Source organism: Amblyomma mixtum, chromosome 7 (assembly GCF_055824585.1).
Source record: "Amblyomma mixtum isolate Tamu chromosome 7, ASM5582458v1, whole genome shotgun sequence".
Taxonomy (NCBI): Eukaryota; Metazoa; Arthropoda; class Arachnida; order Ixodida; family Ixodidae; genus Amblyomma; species Amblyomma mixtum.
Window position 1 is genome coordinate 32,771,810 of NC_143018.1, and position 27,763 is coordinate 32,799,572.

Here is a 27,763-nt window from a genome sequence, read left to right on the forward strand (position 1 = left end):
CAGGCAGGCAGGCAGGCAGGCAGGCAGGCAGGCAGGCAGGCAGGCAGGCAGGCAGGCAGGCAGGCAGGCAGGCAGGCAGGCAGGCAGGCAGGCAGGCAGGCAGGCAGGCAGGCAGGCAGGCAGGCAGGCAGGCAGGCAGGCAGGCAGGCAGGCAGGCAGGCAGGCAGGCAGGCAGGCAGGCAGGCAGGCAGGCAGGCAGGCAGGCAGGCAGGCAGGCAGGCAGGCAGGCAGGCAGGCAGGCAGGCAGGCAGGCAGGCAGGCAGGCAGGCAGTGGCTAAATGCGGGGAATGGCCAGTAAAAGTGCCTGCGCACTAAAACATCACAAGGCCTATTACAGTGTGTCGGCCGGTGGACCGGCCTTGTTCAAGGTTATATATTTGGGTACGGTTAACATTCTAAAAAAAGAGCAAAAATTCGCTGTGGCTTAGCTTGGTTAAGCCCGGTAATTCCGAAAGCAATATCCGTACCTTCGCCATGGTACAGCTGGTAGTGTAACTGGTGGTGGTGCTTGTGGTTAGACTTGTGGCGATGCATCTGTTATACAATCCAATCCAATGCAATCCAATCCAATCCAATGTAATCTAACCTAATCTATTCTAATCCAATCCAGTCCAGTCCAGTACAATCCAGTCCAGTCCAGTCAGGCCGCCGTTCATGTGCACCGCCGTCGCACACGGACGGCGCGAGATCGCGAAGCAATGTTAAGCCGCTGGTGGTTGGCACAGCTACTTCTTTCTAGCGACGTGAGTCGAGCCTAATCTCTTCAGCGTAACGCCACAATCGCGCTCCTAGCGGAGAGCGCAGGAGTTAGGCGCCGGTGGTGGCCCCGCCGCGGCTTGCGACGGCGCGAGTCGGTCGCCCTTCTCTTCGGCATGATCTCACACATGACGTCACACAGAGGTCAACTAAAGGTCAATGGTGGCACCGCCGCGCCACGGCAAAGGCTGAAAGTGCAAGTATTAAAGCTTTCGCTTTAAAAACTCGTGCTGCATTCCTATACACATCATCTGTCCGAAGCTGTTTTGCATTTGTGCAATGATGACGGAGTACAACGCGGTAACTTGCATGATATAGCAGCGCAACAAACAACGGAATTTTTGAGCCCTCGTAAGCTCCACTTTTGGTCTGTGATTGCGAACATTTCGCAGTGGTGTCTGAAGAAAAGTTCGCCACAAATAACTTCCTCGTTAAATGCCTTCCGCATTCCAGCCTGCCGAGGTCGGACGCCTCCAAGCGAATCCAGGTTACCTTCCAAGAAGCGCAGCAGAAAGAAGACCTCGCCCAGCGCGTGGTACTGGTGCTGGACGTTTCAGGAAGCATGAAAGTGAGCACAGACTTTAACTCTCAATTTTCGCTGCTTTACTTAGTTTAAGATATGACAAAGCATGCCAAAGATACAACACGTGTATCTTACCTGAACTCAGCTACGGGGCAGAAACGAGGGGGCTAACGAAAAGGGTTCAGCTTAAGTTATAAGGACAACTCAACGAGCTATGGAAAGAAAAATGATAGGTGTATCGTTAAGAGACCGGAAAGAAGCACAGTGGGTGAGGGAACAAACGCGGGTTAATTACATCCTATAGTCGAAATGAGAATGAAGAAATGGGCTTGAGCAGGGCATGTAATGCGAAGGCAAGGTAACCACTGGTCCTTAAGAGTAACAGACTTTGTTCCAAGGGATGGCAAGCGTAGCAGGCGGCGGAATAAGTTAGATTGGCGGATGAGATTAAGAAGCTTGCGGGGATACGGTGGCCGCAGTTTGCACAGGAGAGTGTTAATTGGAGAGACATGGAAGAGACCTTTGCCCTGCAGTGACCATAGTCAGGCGGATGATAATGATGATCATAACTTAGTTTCTAACAGCTGTCTCATAGTATCTTACGATCGCTGTGCACCTATCGGACCCGCTTGCCGTCAGTCGGTTAGCCGTTCAATTGAGCCAACGTTAAGGAGATGAGATACATTCTTTGTCACTCAGCGCTAATAACAACCTGCAGTCCGGCTTAAGAAAGAAAATGTGAGTCAATGATATCTTAGCTGAAATGAATATGATGAAATTGACCTTGCTATGTCGCGCAGAGCGTAAAATAAACATCGTGTTTTTTTCAAGAGGGAACGAATGAATGGATTTTTCCGATGAAGGCTTTGAAACACATGCATTTTTTTTTAATAGCGGAGCACGACTCTAAGGTTTAAGTAGGGACATTCATGACATTTATTTTGTAGTCATTCCAGACACAGCTAAAATGGCGACGGTGTTTTTATGATTCATAAGCAAGAAATATTATGCTGCATCTGCTGCGTATTTTGCTGCACGACTCATTCATTAGCCACAACAACGTGGTTTAGTTTTTCCGTTTAACAGGTTATATTTCCTACTTGGAATGCTTTTACCAATGTAGGTGTTAACGAAACCCATAAATTTTATATATACTACTCGATTTGGCGCAACACGGCCCATGTAATCGATGCGCCATAAAACGTCAAACACCTTCTTCAGGAGAAGTCTCTATACTCCATCTCACAAGTAGTATGTAGAAACGTAACTTACAGCTCTGTCGCGCAACGATGGATGCAGCAATGCCGCAAACAATCCTTCGATTGTCTTAACAGTGAGGAACTGTATTCGAACAACTAATACACATATCGAATAGGTAGTTCGAGCTGGTATTTTTAAAATAGAGCGAGCGTTCCAATCAGTGATTGAATGAATGGAGAAAGCCTGCAGGGGTAAAGTTCTGTGGAGGCCCGTTGTAAAGTGGTGCACCTGCCATTCGCAAACATGGCGTACGCCGTGTCGGTCGGGCCTCCTGCTTTCCGTCCGTTGAAAGTGCAGTGTGTCCCCAAACAGGCGACGCAGTTAGCCTTGAAAGCCATTGGATCGCTTCACACCATATCGCATCCAACTAAAAAAAAAAAGGAAAGCTTAAGGAACACCAAACGCCATTTACTGCGAAGATAGAGCAGCTGGCTACTGGTACTCCTTCCTCCCCAGAGATGGAGCCACCAGTTAGTGAATACGGGTACGGAGGAACACATTTATAGAGTGGCGACCTGTGGAGCGACTTTGTGCATGACTGAAAAAACTGCGGCGCTACGACAACTCAAGAAACAGAAGGACAACAAATGCACACGCTGCACATGTGTTGTCCTTTTATTTCTTGTGTTGTCGTCGTTCCGCCGCAGTTTTTGCACACATTTATGGAGCGTGCGCCGTCCTGATTGGATCATATCGCCGTAGTATCTACCCTGCTACAGATTACTTGTGAGTTGAAGTACAGGATAACAAAGTCGACACTAAACGAGGGGGACAGTAGCTGTAAGCCGCTGAAAATTATGTTGGGGGAACCTCGTTGTTTGTAAACCTTGAAACACGTCGTTCTCGCATTTTGCAGGACCACAATCGCATCGGCTTTCTGAAAGAAGCGGCGAAGCGATACTTAGGAGACATTGAGGACGGCTCCCGAAGGCTGGCCATCGTCACATTCAGCCACTCTCAGAGCGCCAAGGTGGTCCACCCGTTGATGCCAGTGAACGTGAACACGAGGAGTGGGTTCGTGGACGCTATCATGAGGCTTAGCGCCAATGGAGCCACTTGCATCGGTTGCGGCTTGGACTTGGCTCTTAAGGCAGGCACATCCTTTTCTATTTTGCCTTATACAGATATTCTTTTGGCGCCCTCCAAATATATGCCTCTACAGTGCAATGAAGCTTCCGCTTGATGCGTCATTATATGGCCCTGACAAGGTATTGGAATTGGTTGAATGTCTTCATGCTCGTCCAGTGCGATGAATTGTAGTCGAGTTATTTTTTTATGAGGAGGAGGAGAAACATTTATTATTGCACTGCACTGAATTCTGAACGGGAGGTGGGGATGCTCGTTGCGCCGGGTGGCAGCCCCTATTTTGGGACCGCTGCCCGTGCTCTCTGGACCAGCTACGGTCCGCTGGGCCTCCAGGTCCTAGGTGGACAGGGCCGCCTCCCAGCCCTCCCTATAGTTGGTTGACTTATAACGACTATATGTGTATTGTATGCTGGCAGGCCCGTACCATGTGTTATACAGGGTCTGTTCTGAAAGTAGTAGGATTGATTTTTTCCTGGGCGAAAGGGCGGACGAGAGGTGGTCTGCGCGTGCAGGATCGTTGAAGGGGGATATTGGGAATGCTGGGGAAAATCGGCAGTGGGCTCTCGGCCGTTGAAGAGAGGAGGTCGCTTGTACTGTGAACCCCTGTCGAAACGTCTCGTCACACAGAATCGTCGAGCGTTTACTGCATCAGCGATACGCGATCAAATTTTGAATAAATTTTGGTAAAACGGGCAAAGAGACTCACAACATGATTAAGGAGGCCTACGGTGACGCTTCCATGGGTAGATCAGGTGTTTTTTAGTGGCACAAGCTTTTCCGAGAAGGTAAGGAAAGAGTGGAGGAAGACGACCGCTCCAGACGCCCTTCGACCAGCAAGACCAACGAAAATGTGTAGCGAGTGAAACATTTACTTAACAGTGATCGTAGAATGAGTATCAGAATGATTGCTTATGACTTGAGCATTCCTCAAACCCAAGTTTTTGAGATCGTGACAGAAAACTTATCCATGAGGAAAGCGTGCGCGAAGTTGGTGCCGGGAGTGTAGTCAGAGGAGGAAAAGGCCAACCGGTAGGATCTTCTTCATCATGTGAATGAGGACCCCGATTTTTTGCCCAGCACAAGGCAGCAACGCTGCCTCAGCCCCCCTACAACCTCGACTTGGCCCCGCCAGACTTTCTTCTATTCCCGAGAATAAAATCGACGCTCGAGGGAAAACATCACGGATCGGTTGAGGTGGTTCAACAGGCCGTGACGAGGGAGCTAAACAGCATTCCGGTCCAGGCGTTCCTGGAGGCGTACGAAAACTGTAAAACTCATTGGCGGCAGCGTGTAGGTGCGGAAAGGTGCTACCTTGAAAAATCGTAATCGTTTGTACTATTCTCTTGAATAAATTTTGTTTTAAAAAATGAGTCCTACTACTTTCAGAACAGACCATGTAGGTCAGCATACTTCCCGCAGAATTTGCACTTGCCCGTGAATGTCGAGTCCAACTGTTTTAGTATGGGACGACCACTTTACCTACAAATCCTGTTCTAAATGCGTTTGCTGCTGCCCTGCTTTACATTAGTTGGCTGCACTCGCTCTTCGAGTACACGGGATGAGCAATCGGCAAAAGTGCTAAGATATATGGGCTACAGTTGGCACCAGAGGCGAGAGAGCCATGTGGAAAATCACAGTCACCTCTATTTTTTCTGCAAAAGGAAGTCAAGAAATGCATGAGGCCTCCAAGTCTGTCAGTGCTGAAGCCTTGTCTGCAGAGTCGAAGCCGACGTTGCAAGAAACTGAGTCGCCGTATCTATCTCGTTTCAGCAGTAACAAACTGCAGCCTCACTCTCTTGACGGCTGGTCTAACTAAGCTTTGCGTTGTAGCTGAACGTCATATCCACTTCTGCTGCCATAGCCAATCGGTAGTCACCTTGAGGGATCGATGCTTCGAGGCACCGAAACTGAATTATGCTGCAGCGTCATTTTAGGCAAACATATTTCTCGTTGAACTTACTTTCATGTAACAAGTCTGGCATTGCAGTGCTGCTAACGGCTTATCCAATACAGCAAGGCTCAACTAGCACACCTTTGAGCAAAGCGGCAGCTGAACATTTTTTATTGTTATTTCTAGCTCCTCAAAGGCAGCACCGAAACTCCAGAGGGTGCATTCATCGTCCTCATGACGGATGGGCACGAGAACGAGGACCCGTACATCAGAGATGTGCTGCCGCAAGTCCTCGCGTCGAAGGTGGTCGTCAGCACCCTGGCGCTGGGAGCCACGGCCGACGCCAAGCTCGAGGCGCTCGCCACCAAGACACGGGGGAAGGCGTTCGCCTTCCGCGACCTCCAGGGAAACTTGGCGCTCGAACTCGAGAGCGCCTTCGTTTCTTCAACGACGACACAGGCCGACAGCACTGCGCGAACACATACGGTACGCTCGATACTGGGAGCGTTAGTATTCGGTGATGCTTTCAACCGTTCAGCGCATGTACAGTCGAGGACAAAAGTCTCCGGATCGCAAGCTCCGTGAAGCAAAACCAATAGCTCTATTATTAGCCACCGGCTGGAGACCATGACTGTCGCGGTGAAACTGAAAATCATGTTCTTTTACCACCACAAGTCTGGTCTCCAGACGGCGACTGATAATGAAGCGACTGGCTTAATTAGGGAGCACGCGGTCCACAGAATTTTGTCGCCGACTTTACAGGTGCGAGCATTATAAAAGAGAACGCTTAGCTCATACACTCTAGAACCAAACTGATGTTCCCTTCTGGATCGACCAAGAAACAAAACCAAAGAGATCATGCTCTTAAGGAAAACTATCTAAAAAGCCTTTAGGCTAAATCATCTTATTCTTGCTCACACTACTGTGTTTGCTACATAGAGTAAGTACAACTATGCAGTAGGTATCTCCTCTCTGCATTTTTCCTCAACGGGGATACCACGGTGGTCCATGTGTTCTCCGAGGCCTTAACCATGCACACTTGTAAATACATGGGTGCGGCCCTGTTTTTTAGGTCAGCTTCAATTTCCTAGTAGTTTAACGTAGATAAGCCTACATGGAACGTAAACGTAAGTTAGGACAAATTATTTATTATTTCTGACCTTCATTTCAATGCCGCGATGCCCTGTAAACTTTTGCACTACCTCAGCATGAATGGGTTGCACAAATACGCGCACAATGCCGTGCATAAATTTATCGAGTCTGAATGAAATGAAATCTTGATCATTGAGATGAAGTCGAATGTAGACTCTTTCTTATCACCTAGACAGGGGCAACGAGCAACAATGGTCCCTTTTCCTCGTAGTGGGCTTTCCCAGCCTAACCGAACACTAAACACGATCAACCTGAAACTGAACAGTGTGCTGTAATTTTCTGCGTTCGATTAGTCGACACGCTGTGAACGCTGAGACATAAGCACCGGTCTAGGAAATCAAAGCAAAACACAGTCTTCCTCGTTCGTACTCAGTCGCCGAGGAAGCTTGAACACGTGCAAGATATAGGCACTCTTCAAGCCACGCAGCTCACGAAAATATACACTGCCTCCAGATTCTAAAGGGCCTGAGCTTAATTTAACTGAAACAATAAATATCTTATCGTTCATTAACTAATGCATTGCTGTACATTGCCGGAGGAGAAGGAAAGGGGCTGACAGAGCGCACGCTCTTATCGAGTGCGATCTTATCGGCCGCGAAGCATTGGAGAATCACATAGAAAGCCTATCCCTTGATGTACCTTTCTTTCCTTGTCTTTTTCTTTCGTTGATTTATTTATTAGCTCTGCTTCCATTTACAAGACAGTTAGGACAAAATTATCTCTTCGCAACGTTCGCGTCTCTCGACAGTTGGTGGAGGCCGAGGAATTGTTCACGACGGTGCTAGAGAGGAAGTTTCAAGTGGACGCCGACGTCGGCAACTCGACGGTGGTTCACGTCAAGAGGAACCGCCCCGGGACCGTGCAAATTCAAGCTCGACTCACTGACCCCAACGGGCGGCAATGCCAGGCGTGTCGGCAAAGTCGGAACGGGGCGGAGATAGCCATCTCCATTCCGAGCCCCGCAGCGGTAAGCCATCCTTTAAATTAATACGCTCCTGATCTCCTTTGAAGTTTCGTAGAAGACGACTTTCATTGGTTCAAGACACCCGTTGCTGCTGGGTGGATGAATATAGGTATCGTCATTGATACAAGGGGGGGGGGGGGGGTAATTATAAATTTTCTGCTTTATACCCCCCTCCATGCTACATTCACACCATCTCGATGCTCTAAATATCAGATGTTTTTGTTGACAACTATGGCAATAAGGAATTTTTATGGCGCAAGAACAGCTTTGGCCAAAGAGAATCATGCGCTCTAAACACGAATACGCCTATGTGGGAGTAAAAGGGAGTAAACAGTCCTCTAGGGTACTCCCTTCTTAAAAAGGGTAGAGTGCTAGAGGACAGCTTAGTCCCTTTTTACTCTTTTCGGTCTAGTGTGCGGTGCAAGGTATTTTTGTCTATACCAAGTCGGGTCGAAGGCCCTTTTACCAATCATTTCAGCCCAAATTATCCGAGCTCTAGGCCAAGGAAAAAGCTTGTACCCATTATATCAAAGTTGGGTACCCGGCGGCACTAGGGATCGAACCCTGCACTACCCGCATGCAAGGCGGATGCTCAAACAACTAGGACATCGTTGCGGTCTATTTTTTTGTTTATCACATGTCGCTTAACGACTGGCATCTAACGAATTCCACCATTAAGAAGACTCACTGTTGCCGTTGTCCTGTCCACAAGGTTGGAACGTGGACACTTCACGTGACGAGCTCCACCTCGGCCCCAGTGGAGGTCAGCGTCCGGGTCAAATCCGAACCGAGGAAAAAAGACGACGAGCCGATAAGAGTCTCCTGCGAGATGGGCAACTTGCTCGTGGACAAGTTCGACGGAGCGGTTGTCTACGCCAAGGTCACTAAGGGCAATAAGGTGGTTCTGGATGCCGCGGTATTCGCCACAGTTTACCGGCCGAAGACACCGAACACTCCGCACGCGATAACAATTCCACTTCACGACAACGGGAAAGGTGAGAAGCGTAGCTGAATATGTTAACATTCACTCGGCTCTCTTTCCCAGCATCACACTAACAACGGAGAAGAAGGACAATGGTTACAAGAGCGGCCCTTAGTATATGTTCAGTGTCTTTTTTTCTTTCGCGCTTGTATGGGGTGTACTGTTGAAGACAGGAAAATCGATTGCCGACTATCCAGCCTACTCTATACAAATTCTGGAAGAGCAAACCTTTCCTGAAGGAAGATTACAAAGGCTGAGAAAAGAGATGTTGCGAGATTACCACATTGTTTCCTTTGAATGGCGGAGACCCTTTGTTACTTATATCGTAACTAATGACACCCGGAAGAATGATACCGACGAAATTTTGACATTACCAAAACCGTTTTCTAGATGTTCCGCTGAACCAACAAAACACAACACTGATTCCGTTAACTAAAGTTTTCTTTTCATTTTTATTTTTCTCGTTTTTCCTTGATTCCTACTCTTCATCATTAACTTGTTCTTTCTTGTTTTGGCTCTTTCTTGTCTTGTTATTTCTCCTTCTGTGATTGCATGCTTCAGCGCTGCTTTTTTTCTTAGCTTCAAAATTCACCAAATAGCCCAAAAAGAAGTTTAGATTATGGGGTTTAAATTGGGGGTGATAAATCCGTTCTCCCCGCTTAAGCGCGGCTGACTCAGTTCAAAACCGCGCGGACCCCACCCCGTGGTCGCGTACGCTACCGAGCGCACGCCGACCACGGCGGGCCTTGCTCTGCGGGAACAAAGGAACGACACACTGGCTGACACAAACAAGGCATTTATTGCTATAACAACAATAACGCCAGCTAGCAACAAATTACACTGAGGAATCGAGGATGTCCGACTCACCAGCAAGGTTACGAGCGAACGTTCGCTCACGGTAGGGCAAAGGGATAAACTCCGAGGCCGAGCGGGACGGGCTCAGCGGGAGCAAGTTCCGACCAAGAGGCGCCCGTCGACGAAGAGCGGAGCTGCGAGCGAAACGTCCGGTCGCTTCCCGGTGCCGAGCAGAAGAGCCAGCCTTCCCCCGCACGCGAGCGGCAAAACACGCCATCCGTGGCGCTGCTGTCGCTGCGACGCGAGCGCCCTCCCCTGTTAGTTAAAGTAACCAAACTGAGAAGAGCGCGTTTCGGGGCACAGCTGGGGTACATTGCGGGAAAGTGAACGCAGGGGACGAAGGCGTCCCCACAAGATACAGCACCATTAGCTTCTCTCTTTCCTTTCTCTTTTCTTTTTTTCTTCCTTCCTCTCTTCCTCTTCAGTTTATTGTTTACTCTTTTTTTTTTCTTCGTGTGTCTTGCCTGAACTTTCTCCCAGACCCCGACGTTCACGCAAATGACGGCACCTACAGCGGCTACTTCACCCAGTTCACCGGCAAGGGCCGTTACGCCGTCACGGCGCACGTCTCTAACCAGAAAACGACTCGCCTGGCCGACCCGTTGAGTGGCTCGGGAAGCTTCTTCACGACGCCCTTACTTGCTGCGACGACGGGTGAGTTTCGATGGACTCGTCACATGTTTACCGACTGCGACATTCAGGCACTCTAAACTTATGCCGAAAAAAAGTTAGGCAGCGGTTCAACTCTGCTGAACCGAGTTTCATGTAGCGAAAGCTAGAAGCGGCTTGCCGCGCTGTTCGATGTAGTTCACTACATGTGCGCTTCTCAGCGCGCTCTCCTTCTTCCATAGCGTTTAAGTCAAGCGCACAACTCTGGTCATATGTACCCTATACCTGACGTCACGACTGTGAAGTGAATCACGTGACCTAACGCGATTACCACGTGGATTTCTTACTGCCTCTGCCGACAACTTTTAAGGTGAAAACTCGATGTCAAAGTTCAAGACAAAATTTCAAGATCAAAGTTCAAGGTCAAATGTCAAGGTCAAATGTCAAGGTCAAAGTTCAAGGTCAAAGGTGGTCCACTAAGTAGACCACAGATGGCTAGGTATATGTGCATAGCAGCATTAGCCATGACTTATCTCAAGGTCGTTTCAAAGTCATCGGGAGTCTCACGGCGAAATGCGACCCAGCTATAGTAGTGTAGCTTTCGCTACAAAAGAACGCCTGCCTTCGTTGGGATCACGTGGGCTTCCCCTCGATAGGAAGAGTGCTAACGTCGTTAGGACATTATTGATTTCCGACCGGATGTAGGGTTTGCTGGCGCTGGAATATAGGGGTACATCAGGGCTGGGGTAATATAGGCAATATATCAATGCTTTTAGTTCTGTTTTATTAATCTTTATTGTCTTCCTTGCGAAATGATAAAGATGATGGTGCATTTGCACGATGCATTTGCATGCTCCTGGATGAGGCAGGTTTGTCCACAGCTGACCGACACCTGGCCTATCGGAGCCATGTGCGCATGCGTTATCCGGGAGAGCTGTCAACATAGTTCACTTGTTTTGCCAGCGCGGGTGCGGCGCATGACAAGAAATTAACGGCTGTATTTTTTCTTTAAAAAAAATGCATGCCGGTGGTAAAGATTCGATCTGAGGATGTCTTTATGTGACCTGTGTAGCATTAGACCACTCAGAAGGCGCTAAGTATACTAGCGTGTGTACGCAATGGCTTTTAGCCCTGTAGTGGTAGATGGGGCAATCCTGTTATAGAAATATCTTTTTTGGACAACGTTCTTGCATGTTTCGACAAACACGGCATTCAACGATAGCGAGTGCACTCCGTGTTCTATTGAAGTATAAAGGGAAAAAATTGGCAGTGGCTTAGCTCAGCTAGGCCGCATATACGTAGCGAAAGCAGTTTCGTCTCCTGACATTTTGGTAGCGACACGCCGTCGTTGTTCAGCAGCTTGGCGGCGTCTCTTCGCGAGCCGATCCTCTCGTTCTTCGGGTGTCTCGGCCGCCCGCTTAGCCTTTCTCGCCTCGCTTTCACGCTGTCTGCCGACCTTGTACCATGCGACGACTTCTGGATCGAAAGACTCAATTTCACGCAGCCTGTGCTGCTGCAGTGACGAGCACGGCTGATCTTCTTCCATGGTACATGTATGAGGAGCGAGCGCATCGGTTCCGGCTGATATCTCAGCTGCGCCGCGCGACTCTGCGCATGCGCAGTGCGGAGCCATGGTTGCCATGGTACTGGTTGCCTAGGTAACGGCGCAAGCGCAGTAGTAGCCTTTGCCCGGCTCCGCGAAATGCGCTTCTGCTAGCCTAGAGTAGCTTTCGCTACAAAAAGCGATTAGATCGGCAGATTCTTCAAAAAAACATGGTTTTGTCACCCAAAAGAGCTCTAAATCGTCGCCTTTTCCATAGGCACTCATTGTTTAAACTTTCAGCGGTTTTAGAACAAGTGTTTTGCGGTGCATGGAGAAGCCACTGCCTTTGAGAAGTGCGCGGCAGATAACCAAGGACCTAAATTTTGTGGGAAAATCCGGTTAGTGATCTGTTCTATTACTCATAACAATTCCACTTCTCCCACTGAAGCGGCACAAGCCGCGAGGATTAGCGGCGCTAAACAACCCCCGTCCCAAATTCGTGATAACGCGCATTGCTCGCTGGCAGTCGTGGCATGCGAAAGAGGTAGCAATACGCACTGCAATAAAGCTATCTGTCAGACATTTGCCTTACCGACTAATTTGCTGCAGAGCCCGGTTATGTTCACGTTATTCGACAATCCCTTGCTAAGACGGTAATCCCCAATCCTTCTTTCGCCAGAGGGAGCTACCGGGACGAGCTTCGAACCGGCGTCCGAGTACCCGATAGACGACTTCGTCGTGGTCAACACAACCACCGAAACGGGGAACACCACCGGCGCAGCCGGGCAGACAGTGGACCCATTTCAACGGGTGGCGTCCGGAGGGTCCTTCCAGGTCACGGTGGAAATTGTGGAGAAGCAAGTCCCTCCGGGGGACATCCGGGACCTCGCTGTGATGGCCGTGCTTCCGGGAAAGAACAACACTCTCATGGTGCAGTTGACTTGGACGTGGCCAGGAGCTCATCTGACGTCTGGAAACGGTAAGCACTTTAAGAAGAGACGTGTATTGTCGAGCTTACAGTCCATTAATCGGCTTATTAGGGTATGTATATTCAATTCAGTACTGTTCAGTCTATTACCTTAAGGAGCACCTTTTTTTCTGGAGTATTACTTAAGGGGGTAATACATTATCCATGGGGGAATGAGTGGGCGAGTCGGCGAGTTAGTAACGAATCATAAGAAAGCAGAGCAGAGGGAAAGGAGAGCATCACCGTCATTTTTTTTTTAAATCGATATCATTACAGATTTCGCGGAAAGTGACGACGTGTCTCACAAAATTCGCTGAATGGTCGAGAAAGGTCACGTGAACTTTTGACGTAACCACAACCTGCCCACTGGGGCCGGTTTGCAAAAGGTCCACCGGATTTTGAGCAACCTGTCCGCCATGGCAGGTGGGAATTAATGTAATTATTCGTAAGAGAAGTCGTGTGACCTGGTGACGCCATCACAACCTCCCCACAGAAGAAATAGGAAAGAGAGGCAAAAAAGAGAAGGCAGAAAAAGGGAGAAAGAGAAGATAAGAAAGAGAAGCAAGAAAAAACGGCGGAAATATCCGGTTAGAACCAGTTCTTGGTTTGTGTTATGGAATCGCTAATTATGTCGTGTTCCCCTCTTAAGGTGCTCTAAGAGTACCCCAAGTTTTTGGCCGTCGAACTGTTCTTGCTGTTTTACCACTGCAATAGGGAACTCGCCACTAATATAAATATCTCAGTATAACGTAAAATAACTCCTCGGAATGCAACCGATCCTCTATGATAAATCTAGCTGCGCATTTCACCTAAGAACTCCAAGCAGAGCGATAACTGAAAGACGAATACAATGTGCATTACCCACACTGCTAGTGTATGAGAAGATTTAAAAAACCGCATCCAAACAGAGATTGTCTTTCGGACTCTGCAGACAAGTCTGGCAGCCCCTTACTTATAATTCAGTTGAATACGATAGTGAATACAAAATTTCAAGGGTTCTCCAGCATTAAGAGCGAGATCCTATATAGATAACATAACGCCAGCAAACAGCATATTTGAATACAAAGTACCACTCTATGCAACAATGATAAACAAAAAGGAAAAATGAACAAAGTGTGCTGCACATCTCAAACACTCAAACAGAGCCGGGTTTTGCACAAGAGTGATACGCCCAGTGTGCACATTGAAGTTTATTACATTCCGAAATATTGCATTGCTTTGTATTATATTATCATCATCATCATTATCATCAGCCTGACTACACCCACTGCAGGGCAAAGGCCTCTCCCATGTCTCTCCAATTAACCCTGTCCTTTGCCAGTTGCGGCCAATGTATCCCCGCAAACTTCTTAATCTCATCCGCCCACCTAACTGCCGTCCCCTGCTACGTTTGCCTTCTCTTGGAATCCACTCCGTTACCCTTAAGGACCAGCTGTTATCTCACATTCGCATTACATGCCCTGCCCAAGCCCATTTCTTCCTCTTGATTTCAACTAAGATGTCATTAACCCGCGTTTGTTCCCTCACCCACTCCGCCCTCTTCCGATCTCTTAACGTTACACCTATCATTTTTAACATACTTATAATGACCTTATAATCTCATGTATATCGTGATTGATGCAAACTGCGCCTGTATTACATTATATTGCACTGCAAATTAATGCTTCACAGGTTTTTTTCACTACTCGCGCTCTAGTTCATAGACGGATTTCTTTTAATTTTATGAGAAGAGTTATATCATAAAACGAATCTCGCGAGCAATGAAAAGCGAAACGAAAACTCTACGAGTGCAGCACCCATGCCCATGTTTTTTTTTTTTACCCCTTGCAACAACCCTAAGGCTATGGGGACATTGTGTGGGAGACCGCTTGTAGAGTTCACATATAAACATGCCGGAGTATGCGGAGTAAAGTAGAGCTTCATAAAATCTAACGTTCCACTAAAATAGGCGCATCTTTATCAAGTACACCAGCCCAAACGAGCTCGGCATTAACGATGAACCCTGGACATTAAAGCCAGTAATTTCTACCTGCGACATTTCTGCTCATTATCGTGCTTACTTCAAGTTCAACGTATAGAAAATTCATGATTCGATGTGAGCGTGGAGCGGACACGCGGCATGCTACCAATTGAGCACAGTGTTTTTTCTCAGCTTATGTACCGTCTTTGCCAGAAGTAACCGGGCAATGGTGGTTTGTTTCTGAACCGCGTAGCGAAGCACTTATGGCAGCCTTTAAGCTCTCAATCTGTGTAATATAAGGTGAACCCTTGTTCCCACGTTTGGACACCTTTCGGTCTTTATGGGTGCCGTGAATGCTTCGTTATTCTGTTGAGAAGCAAAAACCTGTTGCTCGGTTACTTTTGGTACAGGTGTACATTATTGACGTCAGGTCAAACTGTGCCTGAGAATGTCAGCTTACCCCTTAACGATCGCCAGTACTTTTTACATCAGCGGCCTTACTGTTTCGCAGCTTCCGCCGTGGAAATTCGAGCCGGAAGACACTACGCCGACCTTTATGCCAACTTCGAGAAGCAAACGGAGATCACGACAGCCGACGTCGTTCAAGGCAACTTGAACCCACTGCCATCTGGCTACCGACACGTCGTAACTGTTTCCCTACCCAGTACGCTGTCATCACCTCGACAAGATGGCGCCTTCGACTGGAACGTCTTCCTGGCAGCTCGAGTAGCCAACAGCGACGGGCTGAATTCCAAAACTTCGAACGTTGTGCCAGTATCTTACGTTCCTCCGCCTGTTACGACCACAGTGGCTACGACCACGGAGGCTACAACCACGGAGGCTACAACGACAGAGGCTACAACGACAGAGGCTACGACGACAGAGGCTACCACGACAGAGGCTACCACGACAGAGGCTACTACGACAGAGGCCACGACCACACAAGCGACAACAACCGAACTACCCACGACGACCGAAACACTGAATGCAATCAAAGGAAACAGCCAGGAGTCGCGTTTTGTCGGGTCCTCCTTGTTCTGGGTTCTGCTTGCCTGCATAGCATTGGTGGTCGTGATTGCAATCGTGATCACGGTTTCGGTAATGATGAATCCGAAGAAGCGCAGGATCTACCACCTTATTATGCGCCGACGCAGGCCGCAAACTTCTGTTTAGCACTTACAGAGCGGCCCGTGAGAGCCAGAACTGCCATCATCACCTCATTAGACCAATATAGCCCATCGTCCTCTCCGAAGAATTAAAGGCCATCGCTGTTTGTACGGAAGAATACCACAGTAACTATGTGACATTGCCTGAATCCTTCTGGTTAACATCCCTGCCTTTCCCTTTTTCTCTCTCTCTCTCTCTTCCTTTTTCAAGGCAGCGCCTGCCTCTGCCATGGACATATAATTAAGTTCTGCTCATTCTTTTCCGAAATTTTATTTGGGAATTCCTCGCTATGAGCAGCTCCTGCTACGAACCTGTCACTGTATATATATATTTTTCGAAGTTGTAGCTCTCTTAGAGACTTTCTTCTTAGTAATCGGCGCCGTCTTAAAATGTCAAGCTGGAAAATTCGTCCTCACCTGCCCAGCAGTGCGAATATTATGCAGGTGTGCTGACGAGAGGCCATTGTGCAGATTATTCCTCCTGTGGACATGCAACAAAACTTAGCTGGGCAGGAAATGAGGACCTCATGTTATCGAGGATACAATAAATCTCTTGTCAAATGTAGTTTGGCAATACGTTTACCTTGAGCATAAGCTCAGCAACCATTGCAGGGGTATGAATATTACTTGGCGTGAGACGAAGGGCACCTGAAATCTCTGTACTTCTTAACAAAGGTGACGTATACCTTTCAGCGCAAAGCAGGTGTCCTCCTCAAATCATAAAATTGCAGCATTTTTGTGTTCCTGAGTGTTGTGTCACATGGGAACTGTGTTATTGAAGAAACTAGGCACAGAAGTTACTAATTTGTTGCAATACTGATTGAAATACATTACATAAAACTCACAGGACGGTTGCCACTGTGTAAAGAGAGATTCAAAGACAGCTTCTCAGTTACTTTCATTTCGCGATATATTGAGGTGAGGAATTCGAGATCGAAATGCATATACATATGCTTATAGAACACTCTTTCAAGTCTTCCATGCATACTAGTTCTTAAACTAGCATTCCTCTCCAGTCCACCGCTTCAGACGAGTGGCGCCACCGCCGCTAAGCTTCTCCTCTGGCGGTGCTTTTCGCAGCGGCCTCCGTAGACGCAGTGCGCAGTATTCCTCCGCACTATCCCTCCTCCTTCAATGGCAACCGCTCGTGGCAGCCATCCTCCGATTGCGTATTCCTCCGCTCTGCCCATTCTCTTCGGCGGTAACCTTCCTTCACATACCCGTGGGTACACCCTCCGGTTGTGCCGTTTACTACGATGACTACGCTAAACCCAAGGCGCCGCCGGTCTTAACAGCCCTTTTTTGTTTTTTTTTTCTTTGTCGGCACCTTCGCTTCATCTCCTTTCGGTTCGCTTCATCTCCTTACGCCGATGAAGCGAACCACATCATTTGTTTGCATTCGAAATTTTTTGTTAGTACCTCTTCACTTACGCGAGCAGTTTTTGCGTGCTGGCAGAAGAAGTAGGCCAATCATGTAACCAGGAACGATTCTAATTCACTAAACCTAACGTTCCTCTAAATGAAAAGCTCTTGTTTCATTTTTTAGAGGTGCTGCGGTATGCAAAGCCAACAATTCTAAGTCTTTTAGAAATGCTATGCGCTAAGCTGACATTCGCAGGAAAAAGGGAGAGACATTACAGAAGCACAACTCACAACTTGCTGCCACTTATCCCTTTCAGATACAATGGCACGTAGTGGGCATGCAGGATTGTGCGCTACGTCAATGTTCTCTAGCTCCAAATATTAAGGCGGAAGCCTTTAATGCCTCATCGTTGTAAGCAGAAGTGGTCGACAGAAATGTCACGCTTTTCAATTGGTCTAAACGGTTGTGACGTCACAGTGCGCGAATTTCAAGCGGGGCCAATTGTACTTTGGCTAGTAACCATGCAACCAATTAAAGGGATCGTATAGTGATGATCCAAGTAAGTGGGAATTAATTTACTACATTGCTTAATTACCCAATTAGCCTAATTAACCTTTTTAGTTAGGCCAGATAAATAAATAAAACCGCAAAGATAATTGGTCGAGTTCGGGTATCGAACCCCGATCTCCGCAGTGCGAGTCGAGCATGCTAACCACTCCGCCATGCCAGCTTGATGGTTTCGAATGAACAAAGGCGCGTCTATACTCCGTTTCATACATCAGGTGCAGCGCTGTCAAAGCTAGCGCTCTTTTTTGCGCAGCCTGCATCCGTGACAGAAAATAGGGCGTTGCTTGTGGTGAGCGAAAAATAACAAATGCTTTGCCGACAGGCTTCGTGGATAATAGATTTGTCATCAGCGTGACAAAAAATGATGTTATCGCGAGCGAATCGGTCGAGATCTGTGATTTTGTATTTTGCGTTTGTCGTCTTTTTCCATTTCACGTTTTCGCTGTCCCCGCTGGCGGTCATGTTTCCTTTTTCCGTCCGCCTCCCTTTCACTTTTGAGAAAATGGCGTCCGGCTCAGCGGCCGCGGCCAGCTCTCCTGTACGCATTTTCCCGAAGACTCGTGCACGCCAAGCAAGTAATTGCGAATGTGTTCTGCCGCACCAGGATCCGTTTTCCGGAGAAGTCTGATCGGGAAGTAATGAGTGCTGTTTGCGAGGACACCGGAGTATCTACCCGTAGCGTTCCCAAAATCAAGGCGGAGCGTCTGTGCGGGCCTGTGGCGTCTCCGAAGAAAAGACCTCGCGACGTGAAGATTTCAAGCTCGCGAGTAGTCAAGAATGACAGCTTCACAGTCCATTGCTGCATCAGTCTGAAAGTGCACAGTATGTACGCGAAGAGGGAAGTCCCAACACTGGGCAGTGTGCTAAAGGCTTGCAATGAGGACGACGACCTGCCGAACTTGAAGAAAACCACATTGTGGAGGTTGATGAAGGACATCGGATTCACATTTCATAAAAGAAAACGGAATCTTGCACTGATCGAGCGAAGTGACATCATTGCCTGGCGTCGCAGGTACCTGCGGGCGATCAAGGAATTACGAGGACAGGGCAAGTACGGGTCGTTCCTTGCTTATTTTCTTACGCAGCACGTTTAGACTGGCTTCACATACAGCTTGATGTTAGCTTTGCAACCTCGTAGTCGGAACAGTGAGTGTTGCTTCAGGATAACACATTTAGAAGAAATCGTCTTAACTACGTTGCTGTTGCCGACCTTTTGCGTAGTGGTGATGTTTCACGACCAGTTTCGCGCTACGTTTCGGTGGGGAACGTGTCTGCATGGGTCAGATTAAATCGCCAAATCCCAATTGGTGCGGCAAGCAAAAACAGCAAAACTGCCAAAAATGTAGCACTGCAATGGGTAGTGCCATCACGTCGTCACCGTAGGAACGAATGGACACGTACCCACTGTACCCGGTTGCTCCGGTGGTGCGAGTTACTGGCGCTATTGCTGCGACCGTTGGCAATTTTCGTTCGCAGTCGCCGCGAGTGAAGAGATTTAAAACGTTGCCGAATTAGTCAAGTACCCCATGCAAACATGCAGTGAATATAAACTGGCTACCAAATGCCGCCTGGGCGTGAAATATAAGCCTGAACAAGGGAGCAATTAAGCTGAGATAATCCTTTTTCTCGAGTGTCTTTGAGCGGCTGTTTGTGAGACAGGGCTCAGCAGTCATGCTGCAGTGTGTTTGTTTACCTACAAGAATTGCTCGTGTACTCGGTTGTTTTGCATTTACAGGTGCATCGTCTGCCTAGATGAAACCTGGGTCAACGCAGGGCACACAAAAGAATACGTCTGGCAGGACAAGACTGTAAAGTCATCTCAGGATGCCTTCCTGAAAGGTTTAACAACGGGATTGGCTGCGCCTTCGGGCAAATGGGCCCGTTTGATCCTTGTACATGGTGGGAGCAGTGGAACAGGATTCGTGGAAGACACTGCTGACTTCTTTAGAGCAAAAAAGGGAAACCACGCTGACTACCACTCTGAGATGGATGGCAACTACTTTGAGAAGTGGTTCACTGACAAGTTTTTGCCAAACATTCCGTCCAATAGCATTGTCGTCATGAGCAATGCTCCATATCATAGCGTGGCTCTTGAAAAAACACCACTGGCTGTTTCCAGAATAAACCATTTCTCGCAAACACTGCGGGGTCACCATTCTTTATTGTCCTGTCTCATTTATTGTTTGCTCTTTCGAAATATTTTTACCTAGCGTTTTACAACCTTTTTTGCATTCTTACTTGACGCTCCCACAGCTTGGAACTCTTTTTACCTGGCTGCATGAAAATCCTGCCTGAGTAGCTTCTGCTCTTTAGGAGAGGAGGGAAATCGAGACAAGCTGACTTGCCTCTGTATTGCCTTCATATACATTTGAGCACGACAACAAATCTTACTCTTGAGGCAGTACTATTTTCTCTCACGGTGTGGATCAAAACTATGTTCTAAATTTAACACTTAACACTTGAAAACAGGCCATATCCAGGTGGTGTGTGTAAAAATAACTTGACCCGAAAGTTGCAGACGGCCACTTGTTAATTGGGCCAAGGCGGAGCACTCACCACTGTGCTAATTAACTAAACCCGACGAATGAACGTCATCTTTCGCACAAACCTCTCGCTGGCATCGAAAAAGTATAGTCAGAATGCTACAGAATCGCGATGAAAACCGCTACTGGTGACCAAAAGCCGGTGCGAGCTCATTGACAACGAATTTCGGACAGCTGACATTAACGCGGTATGCATCAAATGAACAGAGGCATGCAGTTTTATTTCAGAACACGCCATAATATTCAAGCGATTCTGAACAAAACGAGTTTTCTCATTCAAGTCACGCGAAATTCAACTTGCGATGAAAAAAAAATTGTGCGAAAAAAAAAGTTCCACCATCCAGGATTTGAACCCACGCACCCCCACTGCCTGTCGACTCTCCGGAGCGACGCGTTAGACCACACGGCCACAAAACAGCGCGGAGTGATACACCTCTCTATTTTTTTCTGCGGACTACTTCCGTAGCCTTCACAGCGTTGCACATGATGTATGAAACGGAGTATAGTGAATGCGGTGTCTTCGTTCACTCCCATCTTCCTCCCTTCCCGTTACGGCGAGATTCGGGTGTCCACCGAGATGTGCGAGACAGATACATTTCCTTTCCTTAAAAACCAATTTGCCGACGACCAAGGCGTACAACCGAACGGGCGATGGCGTTCTGTGGACTCCCTGGCAGCTTTGCAAGACTCTGTCGCGTTTCACTCTTAGAGGCGAAGCTTTACATCTTAACAACACATCAGTGACACAAGCAGCAACACCGCGCTTATGGCTTTCGGCTCACCGCACTTTAGGTTAACAGAGTGCCCCTGAATTTTTGTGACGTCACCAAACCCGCTGGTTGTTCACAGGAACAATCAGTGCTTGCCGGCGACGCCGACCTCGTCAGAAGTGTTGGCCGGTGAACCGGGGCGTCCCGGAGCACTTTGGCATTGGCGCCGACCAAGATGAAACTCTCTACACAAAATCGTTTGTAAACAGTTATTCACTATGCGTACTAGTGGTTTGATCTCATTTCCATGATTATAGGGCCTGCACACCTCTTTCAACGCGAAAAAAAAGGACACCCCAAAACTTTGTCTCTGTCCCCCTTTAATGCCTTGCTTTAATATCTGCTGAATACCCTCTGCCGTCTCTAGCAACCGGCACTTATCAACCGTTCGCTCCTGTTTTGACATGATCAGAATTCATATACAGGTATACAGGAGGAACGACAGTGCTACCTACATTTGACGGTGCTTTCGCTCAGTAAGTAGGGTCGAGGAAAAACATATCCGAACGCCAGCTTTTATTCTCTCCACGTGACTATTCGTTGGCTCTTATAATTACCACGCGGTCTATGTTCACATGACAATGAAACGAATACTCCCTGGAAGAGGCAGCATTCGTCACAGGAAGGCACCGCGAAAACGATAAGCGTCCCAGTGCAGTTATCCGGCAACACGAGTTCTGACGTCGTAAGAGCGATAAGTGTCGCGATTACGTAGCAACAAGGACGCGTCAATAATTTCGTACCAATTTTGGGTTGCTGTATGCTAGAGACCACAACATGGCAGCTTGTTAAACATTAGGATGATGAGAACTACGTGAAATATGACTCATTTGCAACTGAATGTCATTATTTCATCCTGAAGAAGGCTCCTGAATGCCATTGGTTTAACCTCTACCTGCTTAAGAACGAATAAATTATTTGATTTAACAGCTGCCCACTGATATTTTCTTGATTGCAGAGATTCTAAGAAGACTTTATATTGTGCAAAAATAAAGAAAAGAAGCAGTATACGGTTACCATACTTGCTAATGAACAATCTTAAAACAGCGATATGCATGGATTAACGGTTCACTGGGACGTTTGGTCAAAGCAGAAAGGTTGGGTGATGTGGTCAGTACGCCCGTCTTCATAAACCACTGACGCGAATCGAAACCAAATGCTTTGCTAACAACGCCACAACACTTCTGTGCCAGGGCCGTTGCTATCATTTGGAATTCGGTCTATGATGCAGCAACTCTCGCCCGCTATTCCGTTTGGCAAGATTTCATTGATATCGGGAGGACAGCGGGAGTATCGAGCCTTTGTATAAGCCACACGAGATCAGGGTGATTGAATCTGTCGAGGAGATAAATTAATCTATTTTATCAACTGTCCTTTGGACGGGCATATTTCACCCACCTTGATATCTGAAGCCTAAAGTTTCGGATTACTGCTCCCGTTGCCACTGTCGTAAGGTACTGCACATCATTATTTATTTATTTCTTTATTTGTACCTCACAGGCCGCGAAGAGCATTGGGTGTGAGGGACATATCAAAAAAGGAATATGCAGCAATAATAAACCATAATAACTGTACAACGGACGCGGTACTAGGCAAATATGCGAAAGGAACACGAAGTGGATACAAAATGGAGTTAGAATAACATTAAACACTAAAATAGAAAATAAAAAGAGCGAAACATGGATATGCAAAAAAGAGGTAACCAGGGGTAACAGAAGCAGTGGTACATCAGAAAACAGCAAATGAAACTGCGGTACATTTCAAACAATACTACGGCGATAAATGTATACATACATAGATGTTTTTTAAACACTCCAAGATCAGAAAAATAGATTATGTTGTTAGGCAGATCATACCAGAGCTTTACTGCTCTATAGGTAATGCCCCAGTAGTACCTGCTCGCTAGACAAAGGTAGCAACTATCACTAATTAATGCATCTCCGTTAAACCAACGTGAAAGTTTTAATACAGCTATGAGTTTGTTTGCTTTGTTATTTTATTGTTCAGGACTACTAAGGGCTTTAGCTCGCTACTCTGCAAGTGCAGACAGCTGATGTGCGAAAAATGCTTTCCTCCAGAGAGGGCTATTTATGCAGAAATTAATCCTTGGCCTTCACAAGGCACTTTTCGCGTTTGCGTCCGGATTCTGAGACCCACTCCGAGTTCGTTGTGGATAGGATGCCTCGATGCTCGCGGCGCTTTTAAACATTGATTTGGAATCAGTACTGGATGCCTGGCAGCTGTGTTGAATGGTTTCATGCATCAAAGATGCAAAAATGAGGCTTTTCTTGAAGATATTTCAGTGTTGCTGTATCAAGCACGCATCACAGATTGTCATGGAAGTCACCCCCCCCCCCCCCCCCCCCCCCCTCTGTTTTCTGTCGATATTCACTGCCTCAAGCTTACAAAGTAATTACTGAGGATACACCGTTTGGCGAGTGCCCGACATGTTGTAAACGAGGAAGTTATTTCTATACTGTCAGTCAAAGAATTGATGTGTTAATGAAAAAATACATTTTTGGCATTCGCATCATACCTTATGTAAAATCGCGCCTCGTACACGACCTCGCCGGCTCTCCCCTTTGTACTTCCCGCGTGGCTCGCGCAGTGCAGCGAGCAACACATGCTGAAGCAATTACCGGCATGGGGAGGACGCCCCTTTGGAACTTAGACGTGACTCCTCGGGCAGAGGGCGCGCGTACGGCATGGTCTTGCCGTCCCGAAAGGGGTGGTCTCCCTCCCACCGCGACTGATCAAAGGACTGATCCGCTGACTGATAGCGTTGTAGCCATGCGGGGAGGTAGACAAAGGTCTTCCGGTCGGACGCAGCACGCGAGGGTGGCAGTTATGCATGTGCATGCACTTAAGAGGAAAAGTGCGTTCTTGGGGGAAGCCAAGGGTGTTGCGCGGAGAGCGTTTTATGAATGTTTTGTTGATTTGTTTGTTGATTTATTCGAGCCCTGGTTTCGAGGCTATGCCCAACCCACAGGGCTGTGGCTACTGCGCAATCAAGTAGCGATTGGTTGTTCAAAGGCTAAGGCGGGCCAAGAGAAATGACCGCCCTAGCGCCTTTGTTTATGCAGGGGATAAAAACAGAAGGAAAAGCCATGAATGGCAGTCCCAACCAGGCTCCGTGCTTAGCAAGTACGGAAAGAACTTCTAGGCTCTAACCGAGACCGCCGGTCGAAGAGTAAGATTTTCTGAAGTTGTATCTCTGTGTGAGATAAGTGCCTTTTAAGCGGCAGTACTTGAAACGTCTGTGTGACTTCACGCTTCTGCAACTGAGTTTGCCTTGTATATACTCTGTAAACACAATTTCCCCTTCGTACCTTCTGCTTCTGGACTCCTGTGCTTCAAACACCACCGAACTACTCACGTTTGGAGGAGGCTGAACTCCCCCGAAGAAAAGCAAACGAACCTAAAGAAAGAAAATAATTTACTCATTATGAGTTTGCAAAAATCCACCGGCTTTTCTGTTCTTCGACTGAAATCGTTACCATCGACTAACACTTTGAAACGCCTTTCACGAACTCTGTGAGCACCTGTACGTCTAGGGGTTATAACTACAAAAAGGCGGGATAACAGTACGTCTTATACTGGGTGGTTCGCTATACTGAACCGATGACGGAAGAGACAAATATATAAAGAGAAAGGGTAACGTTTACACTTGATCTCGCTGAGTTTCACTGAGTACAGCGTAAGCGTACAAAGTTACTCTTCATTGCCGTTTGTCGACAATCTTGCCGCAAGATGTCCTCACACTGTATTTCTGCATCAGTTAATTTCAGTAGAGCGAAGAGCGGATGAATATTTTTATCACTGGACATTTTTGTGAGTTTTAGATTATTGATACCTTTTTAATATTCTGTTTTTTATCACCGCAATCTAGGCATGCCCTGATTAGCTGCTCTAAGTTAATGATTAAGTAAACTCAATTACCACAACAGTGAAGCTTCTCAGTGGTTCGCACCCACAGCACGAAAAAAAGATAGGCCGAATGAAATTGATTTATCAGCTTTTTATTCAGCGTAAAGTAACTACGCCAGTGTTACTAGTAGGTTGCGTTGGTCGGAAAAATTATCGACACTTCGGCACGACACCACTGGCGAATGTTGGCGAACCTATCATAAATGACGATGTACATACGCAGAATATTTGCTGCGGATTTCACCAAAACGCAAAGCTCATAATAACGGAAGTAAGAAACCGCAACCCTGGGAATACTTTAATTTGAGCATTAAAGTTGACTCAAGCTCGGTCACATTCAAAGTTGGGCCTGCAATGGTTTCCTGTCATTCAATTTGAATCCGCACAAACGAAGTTCGAAGAAAAAAGTGGTCAGGTAAGAGTTAAATATTAGGTTTTGGTTCTTAGTATTAAACCGGGACAGGGTTAATTGGAGAGACATGGGAGAGGCCTTTGCCCTGCAGTGGGTGTAGTCAGGCTGATGATGACGATGATGATCAAACCAAAGGTTGACTAAACTATAGCCAAGATTAGTGCTGTAGAACTGCAACTTTGTGTAGAAAAACCACGAAACAACGCTAGGATGGTAGCGTGAGGATCAACTCCCCCCCACCCCTCTCCTCCACGGTGTCTAATTGGAATCGATGCTTACCATCCGCCCATCTGAGTGCATAATTCTATTCACGCCAAAGGCATGGGACTATAACGAAGAGCACAATGAAATGGAGCTGGAGTAAATCATTATATCATCCCCCCTATTCTTTGTGAATAGGAAGCCGCGGTGGCTCAGGGGTTATGGTGCTCGGCTGCTGACCCCGAAAGACGCGGGTTCGATCCCGGCCGCGGCGGTTGAATTTCTTTGGAGGAGAAATTCTAGAGGCCCGTGTACTGTGCGATGCCAGTGCACGTAAAAGAACCCCAGGTGGTCGAAATTTCCGGAGTCCTCTACAACGGCGTCTCTCATAGCCTCAGTCGCTTTGGGACGTTAAACCCCATAAAAACCAAAACCAAACGGAAATCAGAACATACGCACGCCGTAATAAAGCCTGCTATTACAGGGGCATTCATGCACAAAAATCTTCGCGCTTCTCATTACTCGTGTGCGCTCAGCGATTGTAATTAAAAGTTAGCGCCCAGTTTTTACATATATTGGTTCCGCACATCATATCTTCTGAAAGAAAGTTCGGTGCTTCGTATAGGGACCGCGCATTCATGGTCCTAAAAGCGTTCCACTGCACCCCATGCAAAATTCCTGGGCACCATGGTCTCTCGTTATCTGCTGGCATCTAAAAACTCGCGAAGTGATATTCACCGCCTCGTTTGCCTCTTCACCACGCAGAAATGCACGCAACAGGGTTCCTAAGGTATCTTTTTACCAAAAATCCAATTCAGTCCACTCCACTCCAATCCAATGCAATCCATTCCAATCCAATTCAATCCACTCCAATCCAATCCAATGCAATGCAATCCATTCCAATTCAATCTACTCCACTCCAATCCAATTCAAACCAATCCAATCCAATCCATCCCAATTCAATGCAATCCATTCCAATCCAATTCAATCCACTCCAATCCAATGCAATGCAATCCATTCCAATCCAATCCAATTCAATCCACTCCAATCCAATCCAATCGTAAGTGCCCGGAGAGCGAGGCAAGCTCAGCTTTATACCGCTGCTGTAGCGTCACGTGGTCAGCTGCAGAGCCTCTGATAGTACACTCTACCTCTGATGTGGAGCCTCCACCGCCGCGGCCGACCGCGCGAGCCGGCAGCCCATCTCTCCTCTGCTGTGACGTCATGTTGTCACGTGGTGTCACGTGGTCACGCTAAAGGTCAATGGTAGCTCCACCGCCGTGCTCGACGGGCTGTAGTGTAGCTCTAGTAATATGCTTCGCATAAAAACTCCGGCAACAACGCCTCAGCGAGTCGGTGAACCGCTCACGCAACACAGTAAGCGGTTAAGCTAATTCGTGGCTCCGCCGCAATATGGCGTTGATTTCGCAAAAATCTCGAATAGATCGTCTAGCTTAATTACTCTACGAACTAATGTACATCAGGCTGTGGATAAAAAATAAAGAAGATTAAGAGGAGAAGAAACAGATTTGCACCTGCCGCATTCTGACTAGAGAACTCAGCCGCGAAGTGAGAAAAAAATTTCAAAAGAAAAGAGAAATGATAAAGAGAGACAGCTGAGAGAGGGAACTTTGCGACAACGCTGCGTAAGTGCGGCCAGTGGCTATACGTCCTGATTCGCTCTCTCCAAACGCAGTAATAACGAACTGCAAACACAGCACTCAAAATGAGAATATGCTATTCCGGGAACGGGACGAACATCATTGCGGGCCCACATTATCTTACAAACGTAGGATCTAACTTATCGCCACACACTCGACTGGAGGACAAGCAAACCTTTTCCTATCATGAGCAGATGCCCGTTGCTCTCTGAAAACGTTATCAAGGCTTCTGTTTCCGGAGTGGTGTTCGGTATCAACCGTCTGATCGCTCACGACTCCGTTATTTATCGGCTTGTGAGCACATTCCGATGAACAAAATGCGTGCCAGGTAGAGATTATCTGGGAGGGAAGAAATATAAGCCGCAAAAATCACCGGGGCTTAGGAGACCGCCTTTGTCTCTTGATCGGGGTTGGCGCCAACTCTAACCGACGCTTGTTGCACCGACTGTTGGCAGGGCACGCCATAGCGAGAAACAACAGCAACGAAGGTGTGTATACGTTTTTCTTTTCATATAGAAGGAATGTTTATAACTATCAATGTGTGATAATCTCTGAGCATATCGTTAAATTGCGATTTGCAACTTGTTGAGTGCAAGATCCGAATG

The 27,763-nt window shown here is 47.4% G+C and overlaps 1 protein-coding gene across 1 annotated transcript in view; it reads left to right on the top strand.

Annotated features, from left to right (window-relative positions):
* LOC149335585 (calcium-activated chloride channel regulator 1-like) overlaps nucleotides 1-15,795 on the top strand; it is a 33,952-nt gene extending 18,157 nt beyond the window's left edge. Inside the window, exons 7-14 of the mRNA XM_089552180.1 lie at nucleotides 1,210-1,324; nucleotides 3,396-3,629; nucleotides 5,703-6,002; nucleotides 7,417-7,635; nucleotides 8,345-8,627; nucleotides 9,950-10,123; nucleotides 12,301-12,600; nucleotides 15,060-15,795. Of these exons, the coding sequence (XP_089408306.1) occupies nucleotides 1,210-1,324; nucleotides 3,396-3,629; nucleotides 5,703-6,002; nucleotides 7,417-7,635; nucleotides 8,345-8,627; nucleotides 9,950-10,123; nucleotides 12,301-12,600; nucleotides 15,060-15,721 (2,287 nt within the window). The 3' untranslated portion in view covers nucleotides 15,722-15,795. The remainder of the gene's footprint in view (nucleotides 1-1,209; nucleotides 1,325-3,395; nucleotides 3,630-5,702; nucleotides 6,003-7,416; nucleotides 7,636-8,344; nucleotides 8,628-9,949; nucleotides 10,124-12,300; nucleotides 12,601-15,059) is intronic.
* The last annotated feature ends 11,968 nt before the right edge of the window (nucleotides 15,796-27,763 follow it).